Source organism: Mycteria americana, chromosome 2, assembly GCF_035582795.1.
Source record: "Mycteria americana isolate JAX WOST 10 ecotype Jacksonville Zoo and Gardens chromosome 2, USCA_MyAme_1.0, whole genome shotgun sequence".
Classification (NCBI taxonomy): domain Eukaryota; kingdom Metazoa; phylum Chordata; class Aves; order Ciconiiformes; family Ciconiidae; genus Mycteria; species Mycteria americana.
Window position 1 is genome coordinate 21,034,269 of NC_134366.1, and position 22,071 is coordinate 21,056,339.

At 34.1% G+C, this 22,071-nt stretch overlaps 1 protein-coding gene across 2 annotated transcripts in view; it reads left to right on the plus strand.

The window, feature by feature from the left end:
* DNAJC1 (DnaJ heat shock protein family (Hsp40) member C1) overlaps window positions 1–22,071 on the plus strand; it is a 113,539-nt gene that overhangs the window by 43,911 nt on the left and 47,557 nt on the right. For both annotated transcript variants that reach the window (XM_075492673.1, XM_075492674.1), the window contains 4 exons: window positions 4,310–4,475; window positions 5,387–5,484; window positions 6,549–6,642; window positions 16,636–16,726. In XM_075492673.1, coding sequence (XP_075348788.1) covers window positions 4,310–4,475; window positions 5,387–5,484; window positions 6,549–6,642; window positions 16,636–16,726 — 449 coding nt within the window. The remainder of the gene's footprint in view (window positions 1–4,309; window positions 4,476–5,386; window positions 5,485–6,548; window positions 6,643–16,635; window positions 16,727–22,071) is intronic.

The following is a 22,071-nucleotide window of genomic DNA, read 5'->3' on the forward strand; positions in this document are numbered from 1 at the left end:
TTAGTTGGTGAGGAATTCTGGCAGTTTAGCTGGGAATCCCTTCACAACTGGACACCTGAATGGTTTGGGGCACGGGACTACACCACCTCGACAAGGGTGAGCTGCAGGTTTCTGCTTCTGTACAGTGAAGTCAGCTGTACCTGCCTCTTAGTATTCATCTCAAAAGTGATGTAATCCAGCGTTGGTCCTGGTGTGTGTACAGAGGGTGGAACCAGTAAAGGCAGGAACAAGGTCCTGCACTGTATGAGTGAGTGAGTAACTCATTTTGAAACAATAAAACTGGGTCTAATTACACCCTTCCTCCATGTCTTGGTGAATGTCAGAGGTGTTAATTGTTCGTGTGCATGTACAGAAACAGCGTTCTAAAAAGACAGGTCTGTTGGCCAGCTATATGTAGTTATTTTTCTAAAAGCTTTGTATTTTCATATTTATCAGTGAATTTTTATTTTATCTGATGGGAGGAGCCTTTCTTAAAATATTATAGTTCCTCTACTGACAATTGTAATACAGGGCTTCATGATTAAAATGTGGTTAGCTTTTCTGAGAAAGTTATATAGTTGCTTGTGAAGTATACTAATATTAGTAGTAGTACTACAGAATATAGTAACATTACCGTGTTAGTACTTTTCTCTTACACACTTTGATACATAATCAAAACATTCTAATATTCTAACATTAAACATACACGAAGCATTGTTTAATGTAGCAGTGTTTAACATTAAATTAAACATACATGCAGCAGAACATAATATTTTATGTTTTGTATACACACTGCAGAGTGTGTGAAACTCTACAGAAAAGTTTATCTTTAGGGTATGCAGAGATAGGTGCGTTTCCTGAAATACACTTTAGGGAATTTATCAGTAAAGCAGCTTGATGATGATAAATATTATTAGCCTTTGATTATTTTTAATTTATGAAAAAGTAGATAGTTTTACGCACTTCTATTAATTGTAATTAGGCAAAAATCTTAGATTTTAATTTCATTGTTTGTTACCATTTTAAGGAGCTTTTTTTACCTACCAGGCCTATCCTCTGTAACAATGTGGGCTTGATTACAGGAAGCATTTGCAAAGGAATCAAGATATACTTGTTTAGAGTAAGAAAGGTGTTTATCTTAGCTCTCATTATAATTAAATGTCTATATTCATAGGTGTAAATTGTTCTGGCTGATGTTGCACTGGATGTCTTTGACAGCTTGAGGAAAAAAGACCCCCCCCAAAAAAAACGCTAAAGCAGTCTTCCCGCAGTTCAGAACAGATCTCATTAATTCAAGGTTATAGTATATAAACTATATCAGATCTCTGAAATTATTTGAAATATGAAGTGCAGTGGCTCTCTTAAAGGGAAAAGTAAATTATAATTATATTAAAATAGATGATACTGTAATTAGCTACTACAGTTAATGGATTTTTTTTCTTGCAACGTAATTGATTCTACAAAGAGCTTTAAAAACTATTTCATGAAACTTTACAGAAGAATGAGATTTTAATAATCTTGCAATTGGTTACTTGTTAGTACAAGACTAACAAGTCTTGCTTAGAATCCTGAGTTTTAAAATAAAGATTCAACTTAAGTTATAAATGGGGATTTTTTTTTTGTCTTTTTGTTTCTGTACTGGTGCTTTGGGGTTTTTTTAGCTTGCTGACTGCTACATTTCAGAGACAACTGGCAGGCATACTCATATGTCAAAGACTTGCTGCATTCTGTGTACATGTGTCTGAGGAAAAAATACTGCCATGTATTTTCCTTTTCAGCTTGATTTTTTTTCTTACAATTAGTATAGGTTGCCAAAAGAAGAATGCTTTGTAATTTAATTTTGAATGTAATTCTTGATGCATATGGATTAACTATCTTTCATAGTTAATACGGATTTCTATAAAGAAGTTCTTTAATGAGAAACTTGCTTTTAATTAAACCACATCCTAAATTTGGAAATCAAGATTTAAAAATTAGGGGAAGCTTCTGAGTTTCAGTAGGATCATTTTTCAGTTGAAAACCTAAAAATCAGTGATATCTTTATTTTTCAAATACAGAGCTTAATTACTATTGAAAGCAGTGATTTATCTTTTAACAGTATATATTCTAAAAAGTGGGTTATAATAGAAGCTATCTTCCCTTAAAATGGCCAGTCGTGTGAGCCATAATGCTCATTGATAGTAAAATCAATAGAGCATTGATTCTGAGACTTAATCCTTGGAGGCTGTTGTTCAGAACAGCAGACATAGCCTAGTAAATACAGAGCACTGTTTAAAGTGTTTAATGCAAGAGACTCTGCTGTCTTAATTTATTTTTTCTTAACAGATAATTTATAATAGAATGTGGTTGCCAAATGTTAGTTTGCAATCTAGTTTTACATGTTACTATATTGTTACCATTATCCATATATGGACCTTATTTAATCAGTAGCCACATTTTCAGTACATCAATTAACAAGCCTTAGTGTATAAGAAAGACAAAAGCTTAATAAATTTATAGTAGTATTAAAAAAATTTCTTTATTGATTCTACATATATTTCTCTGAAGCTTTGAAAGGAAGAGCATCTTTTGTGAAATCTTGTTATCAACCTAATTTGTTTTAAAAATGGTTTTGTTTCTAAAATATTTTCTTGTATACTAACAAAATGTTTAGCAAATGCATTATTATTTTTTAAATGCTAAAAATTCTACTTAATTCTTAAACAAAAAGTTAAGTGGAAGTTTTAGTTCTGAAATAACATCCTAAGCAATTTTTCTGAACAGAGTTTGTGTTAAGGCATCAGTAGTTAATTCGTCCTGACTTACTGGGAAAGGAAAAAAGTTATTACTTCAAATTTTACAATAATGGATATTAATCTTACTATTCTCATAATCATCAGGGAAGATAGAATTTTGTAATATGAATTTTACTTCTGGTAGCATTCAGAGCACTGCAGAATCCTGAGGTGTTAAATCTTTTGCATAGAAATAACGGTGCCAACTTGAACAAATGTTTTATCAGAATTCAGTTTTTCTAGATGCGCTGAATTAAAGTATATTTTTAAATTGAAAACCATTGCCTCTTTTTCTGCTTAAAAAATGAATTTGCTTGTGGAAATTTTTTTTAGTACATCTCCAAGGTATCAATTTAATAACTATCAAAGTAGCTAGTGCAGTTGTTGCATTTAAATTGATTTACATGTCAAGACTGGCAGTTTAGCAGCTGCGCTATTATTCCTGGATCGGTCAATTTACTTGAGAAAAACCTACTACTGAGTTCTACTGACCTGCATGACAATATAGGCCCTATTTCTATTCGTGTAATTAGGCCTGCGACTAACTCAGAATATTTTTAATTAAAATATTTTGGTCAATGTGTTGCACCAAATTAGGCCTTTCAGTGCAGATTTAATTCTGGAAATGGTGTGATTAGAATACGTAATGAGTTGTGTTCAATTTAAGATTAACAGGTTGTGCATCTTGAACATACAGGTTTTTGAGTTTACTGTAGAGATTTTTGTTTGAAACTTTACTCTGAAAAGTTAATAAATAGAAAAATCTGTTTTGCATGTCTGTGGCTTGTTTATTTTTAAATTCATGATAACGTACTGTAAATAAAATACCCCAGACATACTAAGGTATTTCAAGACATTTGTGTGAAGAAAAACTGACAAATTGTCATTAAATGGTTTCTATACAGTCAGTAGTGTTAGTAAAATTAAACAGTTTTAAAATAGATTGATTTTGGAGACAGCTTTTCAAATAGAAAATCAAAATCGTCTAGCTGTGCTGAACTTTGTTTTCTAACATCAAAATCAAGCCTTTAACTTAAATTCATATCTGACACAGAATGGATGTTAGATCTGGCAGCATTTTTACCTAATGGATATCGTTCTACTAAAGGACAAAACAAAAGCAAAGATACCTCTCCCCTCCCCCCGACACTCGTGCTTTTAATTTGTAAAAGAAAAAAAGGTTTCTAGTGTTTGAGACTTTTGTTCCTTGCTACCTGTTTGGTAGTTTGTGGCTTGTTATTTACTTCTATCAGGGACACCTGCCCACTGATTACTAGGCAGGTAGAACACATCTACATTTTTTTTTTTTCCCAGAAGACTAGATACATTTCCCCAGCATTTGGTTCTGGATTTTGTTTGTTTCCAGATGCAAGCCTAGCAGCTGACAAAACAAGACATTGCTCTATTAAAAAAAAAAAAACCACCCCTAAATAGTCTTTTGTGTGTGTATTATTCAAGCGGTCTGTGGATTATCATTTATTTTGTTTTATAATTGGATGGCTTGGCTTATTTCATTTTTAGCTCTCCATGAAAGCCTGTTATATTTGCTACTGTAGGTATGATGATATTCTGATCAATGGACTACCAGATTGGCGACAGCCTGTATTCTACTACAGGCGGGTGAGAAAAATGAGCAATGCTGAGCTGGCATTACTCTTGTTCATTATACTCACAGTGGGTCATTATGCTGTGGTTTGGTCAATCTACCTGGAAAAACAGCTGGTAAGTATTGGTAATAAATCAAACTTGCTTCAATTATTAGTATTGAATTTCCTGCACAAGTTTGGCTATTATAGGGATCTCTACCACTTTCCCTGTTTTGAATGTGGATTTTCTGTAATCCTTAAAGGATTATCCTTAAAAGGATTATATTTAAAATGGTGATAATTATAGAATGAGTTATTCAACATATCAGAAATAGTAATCTAAAAACTACTTAACTTTTCTAGAATTGGTAACAAATAGCAAGAGATGATTCTTTGGTTTTGAACTGGAAGGAGGAAGAGGAATAAAAACTCTTCTATCATCTATTGACACAGAATCATATGCTACTGTAGTCATGTCTATGATTTTCCTAAATGTTGTTTAAAAAGAATCAGGTTTTATTCATTTAAAAGTCATACTTGCTTTGCCTTTGTTCTTAGCTAAATACTTTTTTGTTTGGGGTTTTTGTTAACAGGATAGGCATTGGTAAGCAGTATAAACCACATTATTTTTTGATTATTTATTTTTTGTCATATAAAAATCTATTGCACTTAATAGACTAGAAAAAAAATAAGCATAACTTGAAAAATATTCATACATTAGCATCTATTTACTTTTTTTATTTTCCACTGCATTATTGAAGTTGATGAATGAGAAAGGAGGCAAGTTGAATGCTTTCTTCTCTTAGAAAACTTTGATTGCTATGGAGATACACATGAGTGACAGAACTGGACTTCATGTGTGTTTAAAGACTGGATACCATGGCAACAGTTATTGTTAAGATAGATCATTTTACTTAATCATGTAGGACCCCTAGATACATTTGCATAAATGCTACTCTACTGTTTACCCTTCACAGAAGAGTCCCAGTAACATTTGTGGTTTACATGTTAATGATAACCTGTAACCGTAGTTCTTTCTACATCAAGGATGAACTGCTTAGCAGAAAAAAGAGGGAGAAGAAGAAAAAAACAGGCAGCAGGAGTACAGATGAAGCCAAACTTGCTGCTCTAGACAAAAATGAAAGGTGGGAAGGAACTCTCTTGATTTCTGCATTTTAAAACATTTTATCAGCTACTGGTTTAATTCTATCATTTTCTCCTTGCAGTTTTTGAATATTTTCTGAGAAAAATAACTGTATTTGTAGTAACAGCCATTGCTGACATAAAGCGTGCCAGTGTAGATGTGTTTCCAGGTTTTGATTTGTAAATAAATGTGTGGTGTTTATTCAGCAGATCAACAATAATTGAAAGATTAAGGCTGTATTAATGGTATCTGGCTTATAGAAGGATATTATTTCATCAAGTTGGTTTTAGAAGATTTTACAACTTTTCTGTCTTTGAAGATTTTTGCTTTTGATTACAATTAAAAAATTTCAATTTATTTAAGCTTTAGTTTATTACCATACTACACAAGGAGTTTTTATGGTGTTGTAATGCTTGTCTGATTTAATGCTTTTTATCTGATTAACTTAAAAACAAGTGTGTTGGTAAGGCTTCTAACACCATTGTTTGTTAAGAAACGCATAGGGAAATAGTGACTTTCAGGACACACCAAAAGATACCACCATTTCTTCTATTGATTCATAGAAAGAAATAAAGGGTTTAAATAGTTCACACAGCAGGGGCATGAACTGGATCAATGCAGGATGGAGATCAGAGACTATTCTGCCTGTCGTCTTTCCTGATGACATCAGTGAGTAATGCTCCAGTGAACTGCAAATGACATTAATTTTTATGTATTGTTTTGTTTATGCTACAGTCTTCATATCTGGTTGTCAGCACTTGGGAACACTTGGTTGAGGCTTGAGGTTTTTTCGGTTTGGGGGTTTTTTTAACTGAAGTGATTACGTGACTTATGAATTTATTTGCTTGGAAAAAAGCCCTTTTTAAGAGATTAAAATACAGCGATGATTAGAAGTTAGCTGTTATGTATTTTGAATTCAATATTCAAAATGTATCTTTAATATTATGTAGTTACACGTTTTTATAGGAGTTGACAAGTGCTAATCATCTTAAAGGATAATGGGAAAGTTCCGACTTTGAGATTGTGTGGCAGTAATGAAAAACTTACAATTTTATTTGACTGCAGAGTACTGGACAAACCACAATGGCATGACTTACTTCCATGCAAACTGGGAATATGGTTCTGTCTCACTGTGAAAGCTTTACCTCAGCTATTCCAGGTAATAGTAATGATTTTAAGTTATATTACTTTATTTTTCTTGATGGTGTTATAATGCATAATTACATGTGTAGCACTTGTTCTTATGAATTTTGTCGCTCAAGCACATACCATATATATATATATATAATCCCTCTCCCATCATTTATTCTTGTAGTTTTGCCTAGCAGGAACTGCTGCTGAATTCCCTAGCACGTTAAGATTAATATCCATTTAAAATATATTCATATTTTGATGAACTTAGAATACTAAATTTGCCTCCAAAGAGTAATTTTATATATATATATATATATATATCTATCTATCTCAATATCATTGATCTATATATATGTCATAGACATATATATATGTCTAATTAGGAATAGCAAGGTCTTTTAAGCGATCTGTTGACAAAAGTATTTTTATCTCAAATAGGTAAATGCTATGTTGTCATAGCAAATACTAGTATGTCATTTAAATTTGGGGGAACATCGAAATTACTTTTTCTGATTGAGGGCTTGGGGTTTTTTTGAGTCACTAGATAATGATATAAATTGATACCTGAAATTACTAAGGTAAAGTAAGGTAAGGTAAAGTAACAAAGGTATGGTTGTAATTTATTAACATAAATGTGTCAGACTTGCCTACAGTTGTGTTTTTTTAATCTAGTACTGTAAACTGTAACATTTAGCTGATATTCATCCAGTGTAAGTATTGTCAGATCAGTTATCAGAATAACTTTTTTAATATCACATCCTCTTTCTTTTCATTTCCCTTGAATACACCCATTTGTTTTTAATACCCTTGCCACTGCTAATGAGTATGGATCAGGGAATGCAAGGTGGATTTTACTTTGGTTTACAGAAATATTGCGTATTAATTCTGAAGTATAAACAGTATAAATGGCATCAATGTTCAATTTCTGTCTGTGTTCAAGCTGGAAAAAAAGCATATAATTCATAATTCCTAATCGGTTAGCAAAATGCTTGTGAAAGTTATAAATGCAATAAAGTCTGGTCTTTCAGCATCCATTTTTATAGCTTTTAACCTTTCCTACAAAGGGATGCAAAAGTTAATATCTCTTCATCTTTTAAAAGTTTCATCAGACCTGCATGGCAGTTTTATTAAAGAAAGCTTTCTTTTTGCAAGTTTTCAAAGCAAAAACGATGATGCTTAATTAAATCAACTGTTGTCTCCAAATTAAGCTTTGATGTTCATCCCTCATTGAGGTGAGTCAGATGGAAAAGAATTAAGTTCAGCAATTGCTGTTGCTGCATTTTTGAAACTTTCTTCATAATTATAGTACTTTTCCTTTTGCCTTAATTGCAAAATATTCAAAATATTGTAGAATAAAATAAGTCCTAATTTAAAATTCTTCATGAATCTTACAATCCTTTTGAGCTGTCATTTTCTCACTTTTATGATTTTAAGATAGTCTGTTAAGAAGTCAGTATAACAGGTTTCAACTTTCTGTTCAAAAAGCAGCTTCTGTGTTTGCCAGATAGGCAGAAAAGATGAATACAACAAAAGTGACATTTCATGCTTTGTAGACACCTAGCCAATACCTCTTGCTGTGGATTTTAAATCCATTAAATTAATGGTTGTGGAAAAAACCCTATCCAATAACTCATGGAAAATTGGAGACCAGCAAGCAGGGATCTGGTGGCAGGGAAAGCAGGATGTAGAGGAATTCAGAGCTTGAAGGCTTTGGAGCAAGGAGGAAGCAAAGAGATGGGGTTCTAGAGTAAATTGCCCCATATGTAAATTACACTAATGCTTAATGCCAGGGTTTGTTTTGTTGTTGTTTAAGATGACCTGCCAATTACGTAAGTTAAAATGCAATAAAATATATGTAATCTTCAATATTAAGAATATTCAGGACTTCAGGTACCTGAAATGAATTACTGTAGCTTATTAGTTTACAACACTTAAAGAAGTATTACCTCTTCTGAAGAGCATAAGAGCAGTAGCGACCTCATGTTGGAGAGGTTTTCTGAAATGACAGTGCAAAAGATACCTTGTATGTTGTAGCCAGTTGGACAGAGACACCTCTGGGCTCTTTTTGAGTTGTATGTAAGGTTTTAGCAAGTTCTGCCTTAGTTGCCATTACCAACATATAGCAAAAAAGTAGCTATACTGACATGATTATACCCTGGTACAGAGATCCTGTTTTGAATATAAGTGCTTTTCTCTTCAATAATACACTAACATAGGCTTGAGATTTCAGAGTATGTCAGGCCTTTAGCGTAAGTAGAATCACGAGGACAGCTTATCTGGAAGATAAGACTCCTACAGATACTGAGTAGTGTTATACGTGCTAGTTACACACGCAAATTGTTTAACAAGGTGTTACAGTGGCTGCTACAGATTTTAGTTGTTTATTGAGTTAATCTAAATGATTTCTTCAGTTATTTAAGAGCCAACAAGTTATTTTCAAAGTTGGCTGTCATTTGTCTGCAACAAATGCAATTCTAGATCAACTTCTAAAAATGCATCCATATTTAAATGAAACCCATTTGGGACAGAAAAGGGTAAGAGTTAGCAATACTCTTAATTAAATGTTGCTTCTGCCAGTGAGTTTTTCAAAGCCCTGTCAGTGAAATAGCTGAACTGCTCCCTCAAATTAAGGAAACAAAACCACCTGCCTGTGTACATAAGTTCTTCCTCAAAAGAAACTTTATTAAAAACAAACACACCTTCCCACACACAAATCCAAACCACCACCAACAAAAAAACCCAACAAAACAAAACAAAAACCACAAGGAGAGGTCAATTTAAACTTTTTCCTGCTTCTTGTATTGATTCCTTTTACCTAGCATCTGTCTCTTCCCCCATTAGTTAATGTGAATATTCTACTTAAAACAGCTCTGTCTCAGGATTCAGGTTGCTGAGCTTCTGCCCATGCCTGGCTCTCATTTATCCAATTGAGTGTCTTTCTCCTACTTCCCCTCCTCCTTCAAAATGTCAGATTTCAGAAGGAGGCACTTAAAATAATTAAGGTGGGCCTTTACTGAAGAAAAATGCTTTGTTTGCATGCCCTTGTGATGGCCTATGCCATTTTATCGTAGTCTGCATTTTATGTCAAGAAACTGGAAGAAAAATGGGTGAGAGGAGGATGAGAGAAACTAAAAACTGATTGTTTTTTTAAACTGTTGACAATTGTATTTTGAGAGAGACTACATAGGCTTTTATGTCCACGCATTTAGTTTAGTTAAATTTGGGGGTGAAAACAGCATCTTTAAGCTCTTTTGAAGAAATGAAGGGAAAAGAATGCATAAAATGCATAAAGATAAATCAAATATCTGTGGTGTGAAAGAAACATTAAGTGGAGTGTAAATTACATTGACTATTACCAAGTTTAATTCTTATAATGTAGGCTCAAAAAAAAGATAGAAAAAGAATGCGAATTGTTTCTAAGGTCATTCATAGTTTACTCTTTCATGAGAATGACCTGGAAGAAGGCTATATGTTTAAAAAATAAAGAAAAAAGGGGGGGGGGGGGGGGGGAGAAACAAAACTCAATTAAAATGCTTATTGGAACTGAAAATTGTTCTTACAAAGAAATGAACTAGCTAAATATAGCGTGCAAGAATTTCAGTTCGAATGGTGAATGTAATACAGAATAGACAGTTGTGTTAAGTATACTTTTCTTTTGTGGGAGAACAGTCATATGTAAATTGCAGTTTATTGCCAAAACAGCTGACTAGAGTTTTTTCTTTGGATGTACAGACATACAACTTAAGAAAAGTCATCTTTCTTAAAAATGTTAATTATTCTTCATTAAATATTTTGTTCAGAAAACTGAAGATAGGAGTGTTTCTTAGTGTTCCTGTCAACTTACTTTTCCTCCACCTTGATGGGGTGAAGCTTAGCAATGAATGTCTTTGTTTTTACACCAACTTCATTAATGCAAGTCAGGACTAGGAAGTGGTTTTTATTAGTTAAATTATGAGCCTGCTGCTGTCCTGACTGTAGTGAAGCAGAAAACATTTTTGTTTGCTTCAGACAGAAATGGACTCTTGTTAAGAAAATAAAGTTTCCTGTTATCTTCTATCTGTAATAGTGTAGGTGTAGCCCATACACCTTAGCAATGAACTGTTGGAAGAACGTCTGGTGGCTTGCCAGTAATGAGAAGGCAGTTCAAGCTCAGTACATAGTTGCACTGGGTATAACCTAGTGAGATTATCAACAAAGCTTTCAATTACAATTGAAACTTTTGTTTATAAAGACCTTTGTGTAGCACAAAGTGAATTAAAACAAAAAGGCCAGTAATTTATTTTTATGTAGACTACCAGATGGTAATTACTGTAGCTGATTTAGTAGCCTGGAATAGATTCAAACTAGTGACCCAGAGGTGTTTAATTTCTTGGCATTTTTTCCTCAGGTTTTCTTTTAATCCATGATTACATTTCAACACCTGTTTAGAGATGGTTCAGCTTTGGCCTTAAACGGATTGGCAATGTGTCATTAAACTCAAGAGGCTTTGCCAGCAGGGCATCTCCTTTGGCAAAGTTAGCTTTTAAGCAGGATTTGATTAGGTCAGCAAACACTTGTGTGGGTTGTTTTTGTCTTCACATATGACTTTATGTAAAATCATCGTATGAGATTAAAATAAAATTTATTGCATTTAATAATGTATGCCTTTAAAAAGAGATTTTTTGGAAGGGATTTATTCAAGTCAGTAAGGTTAAGTATCTCCTTAATTCCTAGCTTTACAGGGTTTTGACATGTCCCAACTTACTGTACAGCACCAATGTTGATACAAGTTGTGGGGAGCGAGCAATTGCAGGATGTGTGGCACGAGTGATTGCCCATTTGCTCTGTTTCTTGCTATTTCGCAGCTGTTGGGAGAACCAAAGTAGGGATGAAGCTCTTGACCCTGAGGTCAATTAGAAGCTTAGAAGCAGGTCAGAGGAGGGTGGATGGTAAAACAAGTATACTGGGTGTATGCAAGTGAGCAAAAATAATTTGTGTCTAACAGGGTATTGTCTGAGGCTCTGGAGACAAAATGTGCTTTCCTGCATAGTAAAAGTTTTAAGTAAACGTAAGACACTAAAGAAATTTGCCTTTAATTGCCTGTTTTTCTGTGGCAGCCAATTTTGTTCTGCTCCTTCAAATCACTTACTGTATGTCTGCATATCCCAGCACACATACAGGAGTGTAGCTCCAAGAGTAGCTTGTGTGTACGATGTGATACTGGCTCTCAGTTAATGGTACTGTTCTGTTGCGGTATGAGGCTTCATGGCATGTGAATGGGTCCCAGGGAGGCCTTGCAGCATTGGCCTCAGTTCCCCCTTCTGGCTGCCTTTGTTTCACCAGTGTGGATGTGGAATACCCAGCAGATACTGCATTAGCATAGCCTGCTGCTGGTCATCCGGTGCATCCGAGGCTTGGGAAGCATGCTTCAACTGCCCACAGGCTGTACGCAGCTGAAGAGCCTGGCCACACCTGGTATTATTCCAAGGTCAAAGCATGATTTTTCTGATTATAAAGGAGGAAGTAATGCAATTCCTATTTATTTACTAGTTTGCCTTTGAGTAAACATGTAAAAATGCCAAATATAAATATAAATCATAATGTTTAACTTTTTTTTTTTTTACATTATTTCTTACCATAACACGTTGATATCACTAGTTTATAAACCCATCAAAAGAGTGTTTGTGCTGTGGTATAATGGCTGGCATTTTTATTGCGTAGTAATAGCAAATTGAAGGTTGGATATTGTGGTAATTTTAATTTTACTCCTTTTTCTCTCTCTCTGTTTTTTTGTACAATTTGTACAAGAACAATGTACTCAAAAAGACAAAAAATTAGTTCAAGAACTTCATACAAATATTTCTCTTTATAGATTGATTTAATAAGAATTAATGCAAAGAAAGTTATTTCAATATACTGATCTTAAGTATGCTTGTGGGACAGTTTCCAGTTAACTGTAAATTCTGAGGGGATGCATTTTGTTTGTGTCAGTCCCTCACCCAGAGAAGTAAAATGTGAAGCTGATTCTATCACAGAATCTGTAATGAAGATTCACATATGGCCAATACAGCAAGTTGTTTCCAATGTTTGCCTTATTTCTCCTAATCTCTAGTCTTTCTGAGGTAGACCAGAAATCCAGGAAGATTAACTGGAGGGAAAAAGAAACCCCACAAAGCAAACAAACCAACAAAACCTCATAACCCTCCCCAAAAGTCAAGGAGAGGCCAGAGTGGCTGAGTCTTACTCAGAACTGAAGTTTTTAATTCCAGAATTAGTACTGTTTGAATAAATACTGTATATGTTGATTTAAAAACAACAACCAAACAAACCAAAACAAAATAAAAAACTGGAAAAAGTCACCAAAAACCCTAGCCAAAACCCCAAACACAAAACCACCAAACAAAGAAAAAAATCCCCTTATAAGTCCAGTATCAAGAATTTCTGTATTTCTGTGTAACTTAAGTGCAGCTTTGTCTTTGCAATCTCAAATTTATTGACACGAGATGATACTGATATAAAGAGGAACTGAAATACAAGAATTTTTCAATATTCTTGGTTCTTAATTGTGGTTAAAATATTTAAAATATGTTAATGAAGTGTTTGTCTGTCAATTTTATTTTTCTTCCACAACACTTTTTGAAATTTTTGGTTAAACATGAGGGTAATCACAGGAACTTCCTATACATGGCAGTTGAAATATAATTTAGAAATACTAATAGCAGAATTTTGCATTTCTAATACGCTCTTTTTTCATTCTGTTTCTTTTTGGAAAGTGTATATTTGAAATCATAGTATAAGAAACCAGGATATATTAGCCCTCTTCATTATTCTTTTTGCTTAACTACATGCATATTATTGCTTTGATGGTGAAGAAAAGTAATATATTTGCATTGATGTTCTTTTTTGAAAACTTCTCAAACTCCTGCAAATGAGAATAAAATATTTCTGATTAGGTAAGCTGGAGCTTTTAGTTAGAACAGTTCCAAGCTTTGTATTTGTGTGTGGTTTTCCTCTGTCCCTTTCCACTCCCAGAAGGACAAAAATGTTGCTTTTCTTATGTTTATTACCTATTGAAGGTAAAGTGTACATCAGGTATAAAATTTTGATGTTGCGCATATTTTGAGCTGTTTGGGAAAAGATCCTCTGAAAGAAAAATCATTACTGAATCTTGGGGAAGAAGCATTAGATTGTAAGAGGCTGTATCTATATTGCCAGTGGTTTTAGGGCCCTAAAATATTTGTATTGAGGCAAAATGACTGCTTAAATGTATCACTTTGGAAAAGTAAAAAATCTGAACATAAATCTATTTTGAAATACTCTTACTATCAAAACTGAATATGCTTGAAAATTGATATTCCTGTTTAGACTGATACTATTGAAAACTAATGAGGAGTAAATTGAAATGTGCTTATTTATGTTAAGGCAGAAGTTTTCTTCAAAGAACTTCCTATTTTAAACTGTTTTCCAGTGTTTCATTCATTTTGACTTATAAAGTCTAATACCCATATAGTTTGTGTCTGTTGCTAAAATCTTCACCCAGGTATGTCTTTTAATTTCTCTTTACAACCTGTAGAGCCATTTCTTATGCTTTTGTGGGAAGGATTTGATTTTCAAATCTTCAAAATGCATTTTGGTTGGTTTTTTCTTTGCTTTACTTTATATGTATACATTTTAATATGTGCTTCAAAATGTGCAGTCTCTCCTTTTTTTGTGATTATGGTATCAGCCATAATAAACTGTGATTAATAAGGTAAGACTAATGTTGCCTTTGTTACCTGGATATTACTCCATTTGCAGTGATAATCCACTTTATATCTATAAAGCAACAATACTACTAAATTTCATTTACGTGCTTCTGACTAGTTTTCTTTGTTGTTCAGCTATTGTGTCTCATTTTCATCTGAGCCACATTTCCAATTGTTCTGTGATTGACATGCTGGAGAGATTGACAGTTACCCCCTAGTGCCTGCTGTCTGGAGATCCCACAAGCAATAATGGATTTTACACCAGAATTTAGCATCAAATATTGGCTTTCAGTGTCAAATGGGTTAAATTTAAATGCTGGTTAATTGTAGCCATTTTGAAATCATAGCCTTAAACAAAAGCATTTTTTTGGATATCAGTATGTCTTGAGTCCTGTGTATGCCACACAACCCAAACGTCTCAAACTTATAGTAGAAGTTAACCATTACATTTATGGCTGTTTCTGTTTCTTAATGATGCAAATAGTTCAAATCTGGAGAGTACAAGGAAAGTTTCCATATGTGGTAGGAAATTCGTATTTCAGGTAAACAGAAAAGAGAACCAATGCTGATCCTAATTTTGTCATTCAATGTTATAACATATAAACTGAATATGTTCCCTCAAAGTCTCCATATCTGCTGTTAATGGTAGTCCTCCTGTACCAACACATGTTTTTTAGCCCCAATTCTACTAAAACCTCCAAAACCCCCCTCTTCCCCATCCCCAAAACCAAAATTGTAAGCATGTGAGATTCCCTCATCTGCTTTGTTCCAGCAGCAAAAAGTTATGTAAAGTCTTTAAAATTTCTTCTGTGTGCCGTGATTTCCTACATAAACCTGGCAGAGGCATGTAAACTCACATTTCCCATACCCAAATGTAAAGATAAATAGAGAGTAAGAAGAGGTATTTTGGAAGGAGGTGAAACTGATCTTTTGTGGGAATTTGTCAGAGTTGTTCTTCAGGCGTGCTGACTTGTATCGGTGAGGTGTCTCCAAAACGTTAGCAAGTTCTGCTCAGAGCTGGATCATGATTCTGTCCTGTGTTGTCCCACCTCCCACAAGTATCTTTGAAGGCGTAGATGCCAGTATAACGCAAAAACAACTGTTGTGTTGTAGTATCTTTGCAGGAAGCAATGTGTTTTGGATGATTTCTACCATTAGAAGCAGCAATAATGACTGCTTAACTCCGTTTTTATTTTCAAAATGTATTAAGATGTCTTATTTCATTTTTAATGAGACCAAGTTTTGCTCAAATTTATGGGATTATAGTTGAAATTATAAAAATATTTACTGATGTTTTACAATACATTCTACGTTAAAATTTAAATCACCCTTTATATGTAAAAAGTGGGAACATTAATGTAATAACAAGAATTTTTTTTTTTTGCTATAAAGAACTAAAATTAGGTTTTATCTAATACTGTAATTAATTTTGATTTAATACAATAGATGTTCTGCATGCTTGGAAATGATAAATAATAATTTGTCTATTTCAGCATTTCTATTATAGATTCATTGTTTTTGAATGAGTATAGAAATCTCTCAAACTGGTAAGTGAGAGTAAGAACACTCTCCGTACCTCTTACTTCAGCAATCTGGTTCTTCATATTGGAAAGCTTTCAATGCAAATCTATAATTACTACTTAAATCAGATTTTGGAAGTGTGTAACTTATTGTGAGATTTGTGACAGATCTTCTAGTTTTATGTGTAAATTTGCCAAATAGATTTCAGATAAGAATCTAATCCTTGGAGAAAAAAAGCTTAATATTTATTTTCAGCACTTTAATAGAAATGTAGAACTTGGTTTAAAAAAAAAAGGTGGGGGGGATGACACACACAAGTTGGGTTGTGGAACATGCAGTTACTGTTACCATAATGAGTTCACACTAAGATGACTGCTGCCTAGCAATTGCCTTTGCTTGTCCCTGCACACACTACTCTAATTAAAAACTTTTCTTTCTTCCTTGAACTTCTAGATTGCTGATGTGAGCAAAGTGGGTACATGGCCTCTTACAAGGCTGTAGGTAGTGATCAGAAATTTTTTTTCTAACCATTTTGCTTTTCAGGTTGTCAGTAAGCATCATAGTCTATAATATCAACGTTATTACATTTGAACCTTTATTACACAAAGATTCTACATTCTGAACAAATACTTTCTATCCTGAAAATTACTGTAACTCAAGAAAACGAATGTATCTTAGATTCTTTTGCGAGATTAATTGAGAACTTAAAACAGAGCCATTGCAGTAACTTGTTTGTATAAGGATGCTAATGCCATTGCAACATTTTCTTAAAGGATGCCAGACAATTATATGTAGAATATAAAGAAACAAAAATGAAGGCGAAAGAAGATGCCCTGGCTAAGGCTGAACTTGAAACACTTCAGAGTGAGTTTTTACCACTGTCTTAATAAACAAAGATGTAATATGATATACCCACTGCACAGGATGTATGTGAACAACATTTTTATAATCTTCTAACATGTGTGCTTTATATATTTCTGTACTGCTATAAATGTAAATAAGCTTTTAATTTTGTGACTAATTTTGCAGCAGGCTGCTGGTTTGTTCCTATAGAGGCATAAAACTCAGGTGATAGTTATATAGTAGCAACAAAAGCATACTTTGCTAGAAATGTTGCTTTACAGGAGGGGGTAATCTCAAATGTATAGATCACAAAGTATACATTTTCAGAAGTGACCTCTTGCATTTTGAGCATTCTTGTATTCTCTTTGTCTGTAAATATTTTTAAATATTATGTTTAATAATTTTTTTGTGTATATTGAGTTGATTTTTGTGATAGAAATTGCACATAATTTTAATTTCCAAAAGCATGGATGCAGACTTTGGAGATAGATTCGTGTTATTGTTGAAATAAATGCCTTAAAGTCTTTACACTCTTATAAAAGACCAGAGAAGGCAATTAGCATTTCCCTTAATAAAGTATTCAGAATAATTATAGGTGACTTTTCTTCTTTCAGTTATTTGCTTTTGCCAATGATTAAACCTACCGTCTTCTGAAGACAATTTTAAAAGTTTTTTTGTCTGTGTTTGTATGTGCGTGCTTGCTTTATTTACTGTACTTAAGTGCATGCTTTTAAGTTCCTTTATTCTGACAAGTGCATTGAGTGCCCTATAATAATTTACTAGCTTTGAGTATGCATAAGCCTTTAGGCACTTAAAATACAGCTGCATTATTTATATTTACAAAATAGCTTAATTTTGTAAAATCAGCAAAGAGAACCAGTTTCAGTGATAATTCCTAACTTATCTGTAGCTGAATCTATTTTGAGAAAATGGATAACATTCAGCACCTCAGCGAGCATCGTGGACCCAGGCCAAATCTAGCAAAATAGTGCATTTAATGCTTATTAGGGAGGCCTGCCATTATGTTTGAGATACCTACCACAAAATGGGCCCTCGAAAAGGGTCTTGACTTGGGTTATTAAAAACTTGTTAAATTGTCAGATAGTAACGTATTGCCATTGTTCAAAATAGCTGGCATACATTCTTCATTGAAATCTGTGAATTGCTGTTTTAAAAGGACTAGTTTTTGAAAATAGAAGTGCAAGTGAAAGTACAAAGTAATTAAAATTGTAGTGTGCATGCTCCTGTGTTTCACTGAAAGACCACATGTGAACTTTTCAGTATTTCTTCTCTGCCAGGTGTCACGTGAGAGTCATTTTTTTTTTTGTTACCTCCAGGAGCAGTGCCCACACATGAGAGGTGCGGGTTTGGCACTCTTCCCCCTCCAGGTCATCCCTGACTTCTCACAGAAGCACCACCCTGTCCCCTGTCATGCTGTCAGGTGTGATACAGCGTGTGACCCCCATGTCTGTTAGGTGACCCAATGTCACTTGCGTGAGCAGGGTCCAGTCCTCACCAGTCGCACTGGTTGGCATCCTGCCCTCCCTTGGTGGGCTTGTTGGCAGGGAGCAAGAGGAAGGATTGAGAGTCACCACCTATAATTAGCAGAGTTTGAAATTTGGCACTGAATTAATTTGGTCAGCCATAACAGTGCTATCGCTGGGCAGCAGAATGAGCTGTCAGTTAACTTTTAAAAAAAGAAATAAGGCTTCCAAGAGAAGAACAAGAGATTCATCTATGTTACTGTAGGAAGAAAAAAAAAAAATCCTGAAGCTTGCATGCGAAGCATCTGTTAAATTTGCTTATTTCATTATATTGTTCTGCATTGTCACTTCACAATTAGCGTAGAAAGGTTGTAAATCACCAAATGTGCATTTTGTTTGCCCCCATTCTTCTTAATTTTAGAGACCATCCATGGAATGCAAGTTCTTAATAACAGTTCCATCTATCTAACTGAGTAAATGTATCTCATGCAGATTAGCAATAGCTGTTTTACAGTGCTTGTTTTTTCATGACCTAATTGCTAGCTTACCCCCATGTCTATCTGCTTTCCTGCTGAAATTGTGCGGTATTCTGTAGGTGGCTTGAACTAAAACCAGAGAAGGGTACTGGAGGAGGAAAATGTAATTTTCAAAGTAGGAAAGAGGGGACAGTATTGAGATGTCATTAAAGTGCTATCTTTGGTAAGGCGTGTGAAAAAGTAATTTCTTGGTAAGTCAATATTATGCACCATTTTGATTTATTTTTCTGGCACTTTTGCAGTGTTTCTTATCACTTCTCAATACATTCAAAAGTGTCATTACTACTTTAGTAAAATATAGCAACTTTACCTTACAAAAATATAGCAATTTACAATACAGACCTTATTTTTCTAGGAAGTGTGGTTTTGTATGGAATTACAGATAACTGGGTGTTTTATATACAAAAATAGAAGTGGTTTGCCTTACGTCTTCTGATGACCTTTTCACATTTAGATACCAGAACACAAAATTTATTTTAAAATGAAAGTGCTTTAATTAACAAACTTTCTGTTAACTTCTCCCTCTGCTGTAGTGTCACATATGCGTATAATCCCTGCATCAGGGAATGATTCTGTAACAATAGATAGCCCTGTTCTTCATAGTCATGGGATGTAAAATAGAGTATGTCATTAAATTAAGAAGACTTAGGCGTACCTTGTCAGGAGGGATGACTCTGCCAGTTTTTAAACTTAAACTGCAAGTTTGAATAGTTATCAAGACAAATTCTAGGACCTTTACTGGTCCTTTTCTTGCATGGAGTACTTCTTTCAATCATCTCCATTTGGGGGGAAAACACATCTATTTTTCTTTCTTTATACTTAGCTTTGGTAGTTCTCTTACTTTCTGTTCTTCTTATGTTTGTTTTCCCTGACTTTCAATATGAAGACTTAAATTTATTTTTAAAATACGCCTTTTTAAAGAAATAGCGCCTGCTAGATATTGCAGGTGAACTCTTCACTGGCATCCCAGTTACCAAGCATATTTGCGTTGTAAATCCAGAATTCTTGCCCTGATATACAAGGCATCTGGAACAATCCATGGCAAGAACCTATTTTGTTTCTAGTTATAAACCATCTTGAATAGTACTTAGTTTTATGGGTGTTTTTCCTCACCCCTATCATTCAAAGCTTTAACTGAAATACAAAGTTACTAGCCCTATGGCTGCATTACTAGCCTTCTTTCTGTATTGGGGCTTTATGATGGTATCTGTAGTGATATTTATATCCCTGTATAGGGCTTTATAGTAAGACATGTCTTACCTGAGTGCCTGCTGTGAAAAATCCAGAGCGGTCATGAAACCTTTAATACATTTAATTAAGTTTGGTTAGGCTTGGTGGTTCTCCCTTTCCAGACAGATTGGAATATAGCATGTTGCTTGGGTAGCTTTTTATGTTGTGTCATGAAACTTAGGGATAGAAGACATCACTAGATCATTTAGTATAATGTGTTTATTTCAGACCCTTACAGGCAAAAATCAGTGAAAAAATACTGATTCTCATGATTTGTCTTGTTTGACTTGTAGCAGTGATGCACTTTAGCTTTTAGCGTCTTGTTATGCAAGACACAATATTGATCAGAAAACCTTGAGATGCCTTCTGTTCTTCATGGTTTGTTCAGACAATTAATTTTATTGTTATATAGTTATATCTTAATTTCAGTATGGATTTCTCTAGCTTTAGCTTTCAGTTGTTCATTATTAGCATTTTTCTGTGCTTAAAAAAAGAAGTTTTATTTATCTGCAGGTTTTCTTTATATAAAGCATTTATTTAGCCCTTAATTTCTGTGGATTTTCTGTACTCTATTTAGTTTTCCAAGGTAGCTGTAAATATTGGACCCTGGGTTTGTATATAGTGTTCTAACGTTTGTCATCATCTGATTATAAAATCACGTTTCTTCTATTATTACTGTCTGTTTACAGAATCACAGATTACCTTAGTTCCCATTGCCCCGATAGCTCATTTCAGATCGCTTGTCCACCATAACTGCAAGCTCTTACATCAAAGGTTCCTTGCACACAGTCCCTCATAAGCGCAGATATGGCATAAGGTCCTTAACTGTGTAATTTTCAAAAATGCTTTTGTTTTGATTGGTCCCAGACTACCAGCCAGTCCATGTTCCTACTTCTTCCTGTACTTTCCTCTTCACTGTAAGCCATTTTGACCAAATTTATGTAATCTAGCACTATACTGAAGGTGACTTTACGTTTACTTCCAAATAATTGACAAATATCTTGGATAATTGTGTTTAGTATTAATCCCTGCCAAAATGCAGTGTTCACATGCCTGCTCAGTAATGATTTGCTGACAGGCAGGTTCAGAGAAAATTAATTCATATAATGCATGCTTTTTTGGTTGGCGTGGGTGTGAATGTTCTGATCACTTAATTGTTACCTCTGAAGCCTAATTATGGCAAACTAAGTATCATCCATTTCACTGATTGTTTTGGCAGGCCTGCTGAAAGGATTTTGAACTTGCAAGCTTGTGTGTTTTTTCCAATTTTTTCAACTAGGCTATATAATTCCTCTCCCTACAAAATTTGCCTCAGATTTTACAGAAGATGTTCCACTAACATACAGTGTCATGAGGTTCATTTGAAAGAAGCACGTGTATTTCATTATATGTTTGTTGGAAGGCAAATTAGCTCTCAAATATTGGAGGTTTATTTCTAACCCTTTCATATTATGGGGATGAAGTAATTTGGGGGAATAGGAAGTTTTGGGAAGGGTAGATATTCAGAGAAAAAGATGAAAGACCTCAAACCCTACAGCTTGTGAGAAGTTTTTTGTAGTTGAGTATATATTCATCACTGAGCATGTTTTTAGTCAGTTTGCTCAAAAATAAACTAGCTTCTAGGTCTCAGTACAGCAGATATATATATATCTGTCTGCAACTCGTGATGCATTCATATAATCCCATTGGCTTTATTATGAGTACAGAAATGTATAATTTTGTAAACATATGACTGTTTGCCCCATATTTGCATTAATATTGCATATAGTTTGCTCCATTTTTTCAGTAGACTGTCAAAACCTTGGTACAATTTTTTTCCAGACTTTTGGGTCTATTGTATTCTATCTGACCGTGTTGCTGTACATGCAAGTGAATATTTCTCTGTCATGTTTTAAACAAATTTTAATGCTCTAAATGCTTTGGTTGTCTTTCATAGTTGCATAGGTAAGTGAACAATATTGAAAGAAAAGGTGATCTCAATGCAGTATCTTACTGACTTGCCAAAAAGATGTTTGCTGCCTACCTCTGTGTGTGATCATATTTCTTGCTTATCAGTGCATGAGATACCAGTCACTCTGTCCCTTTTCTTTCTGTGATTTTCAAGACATCACTGTCT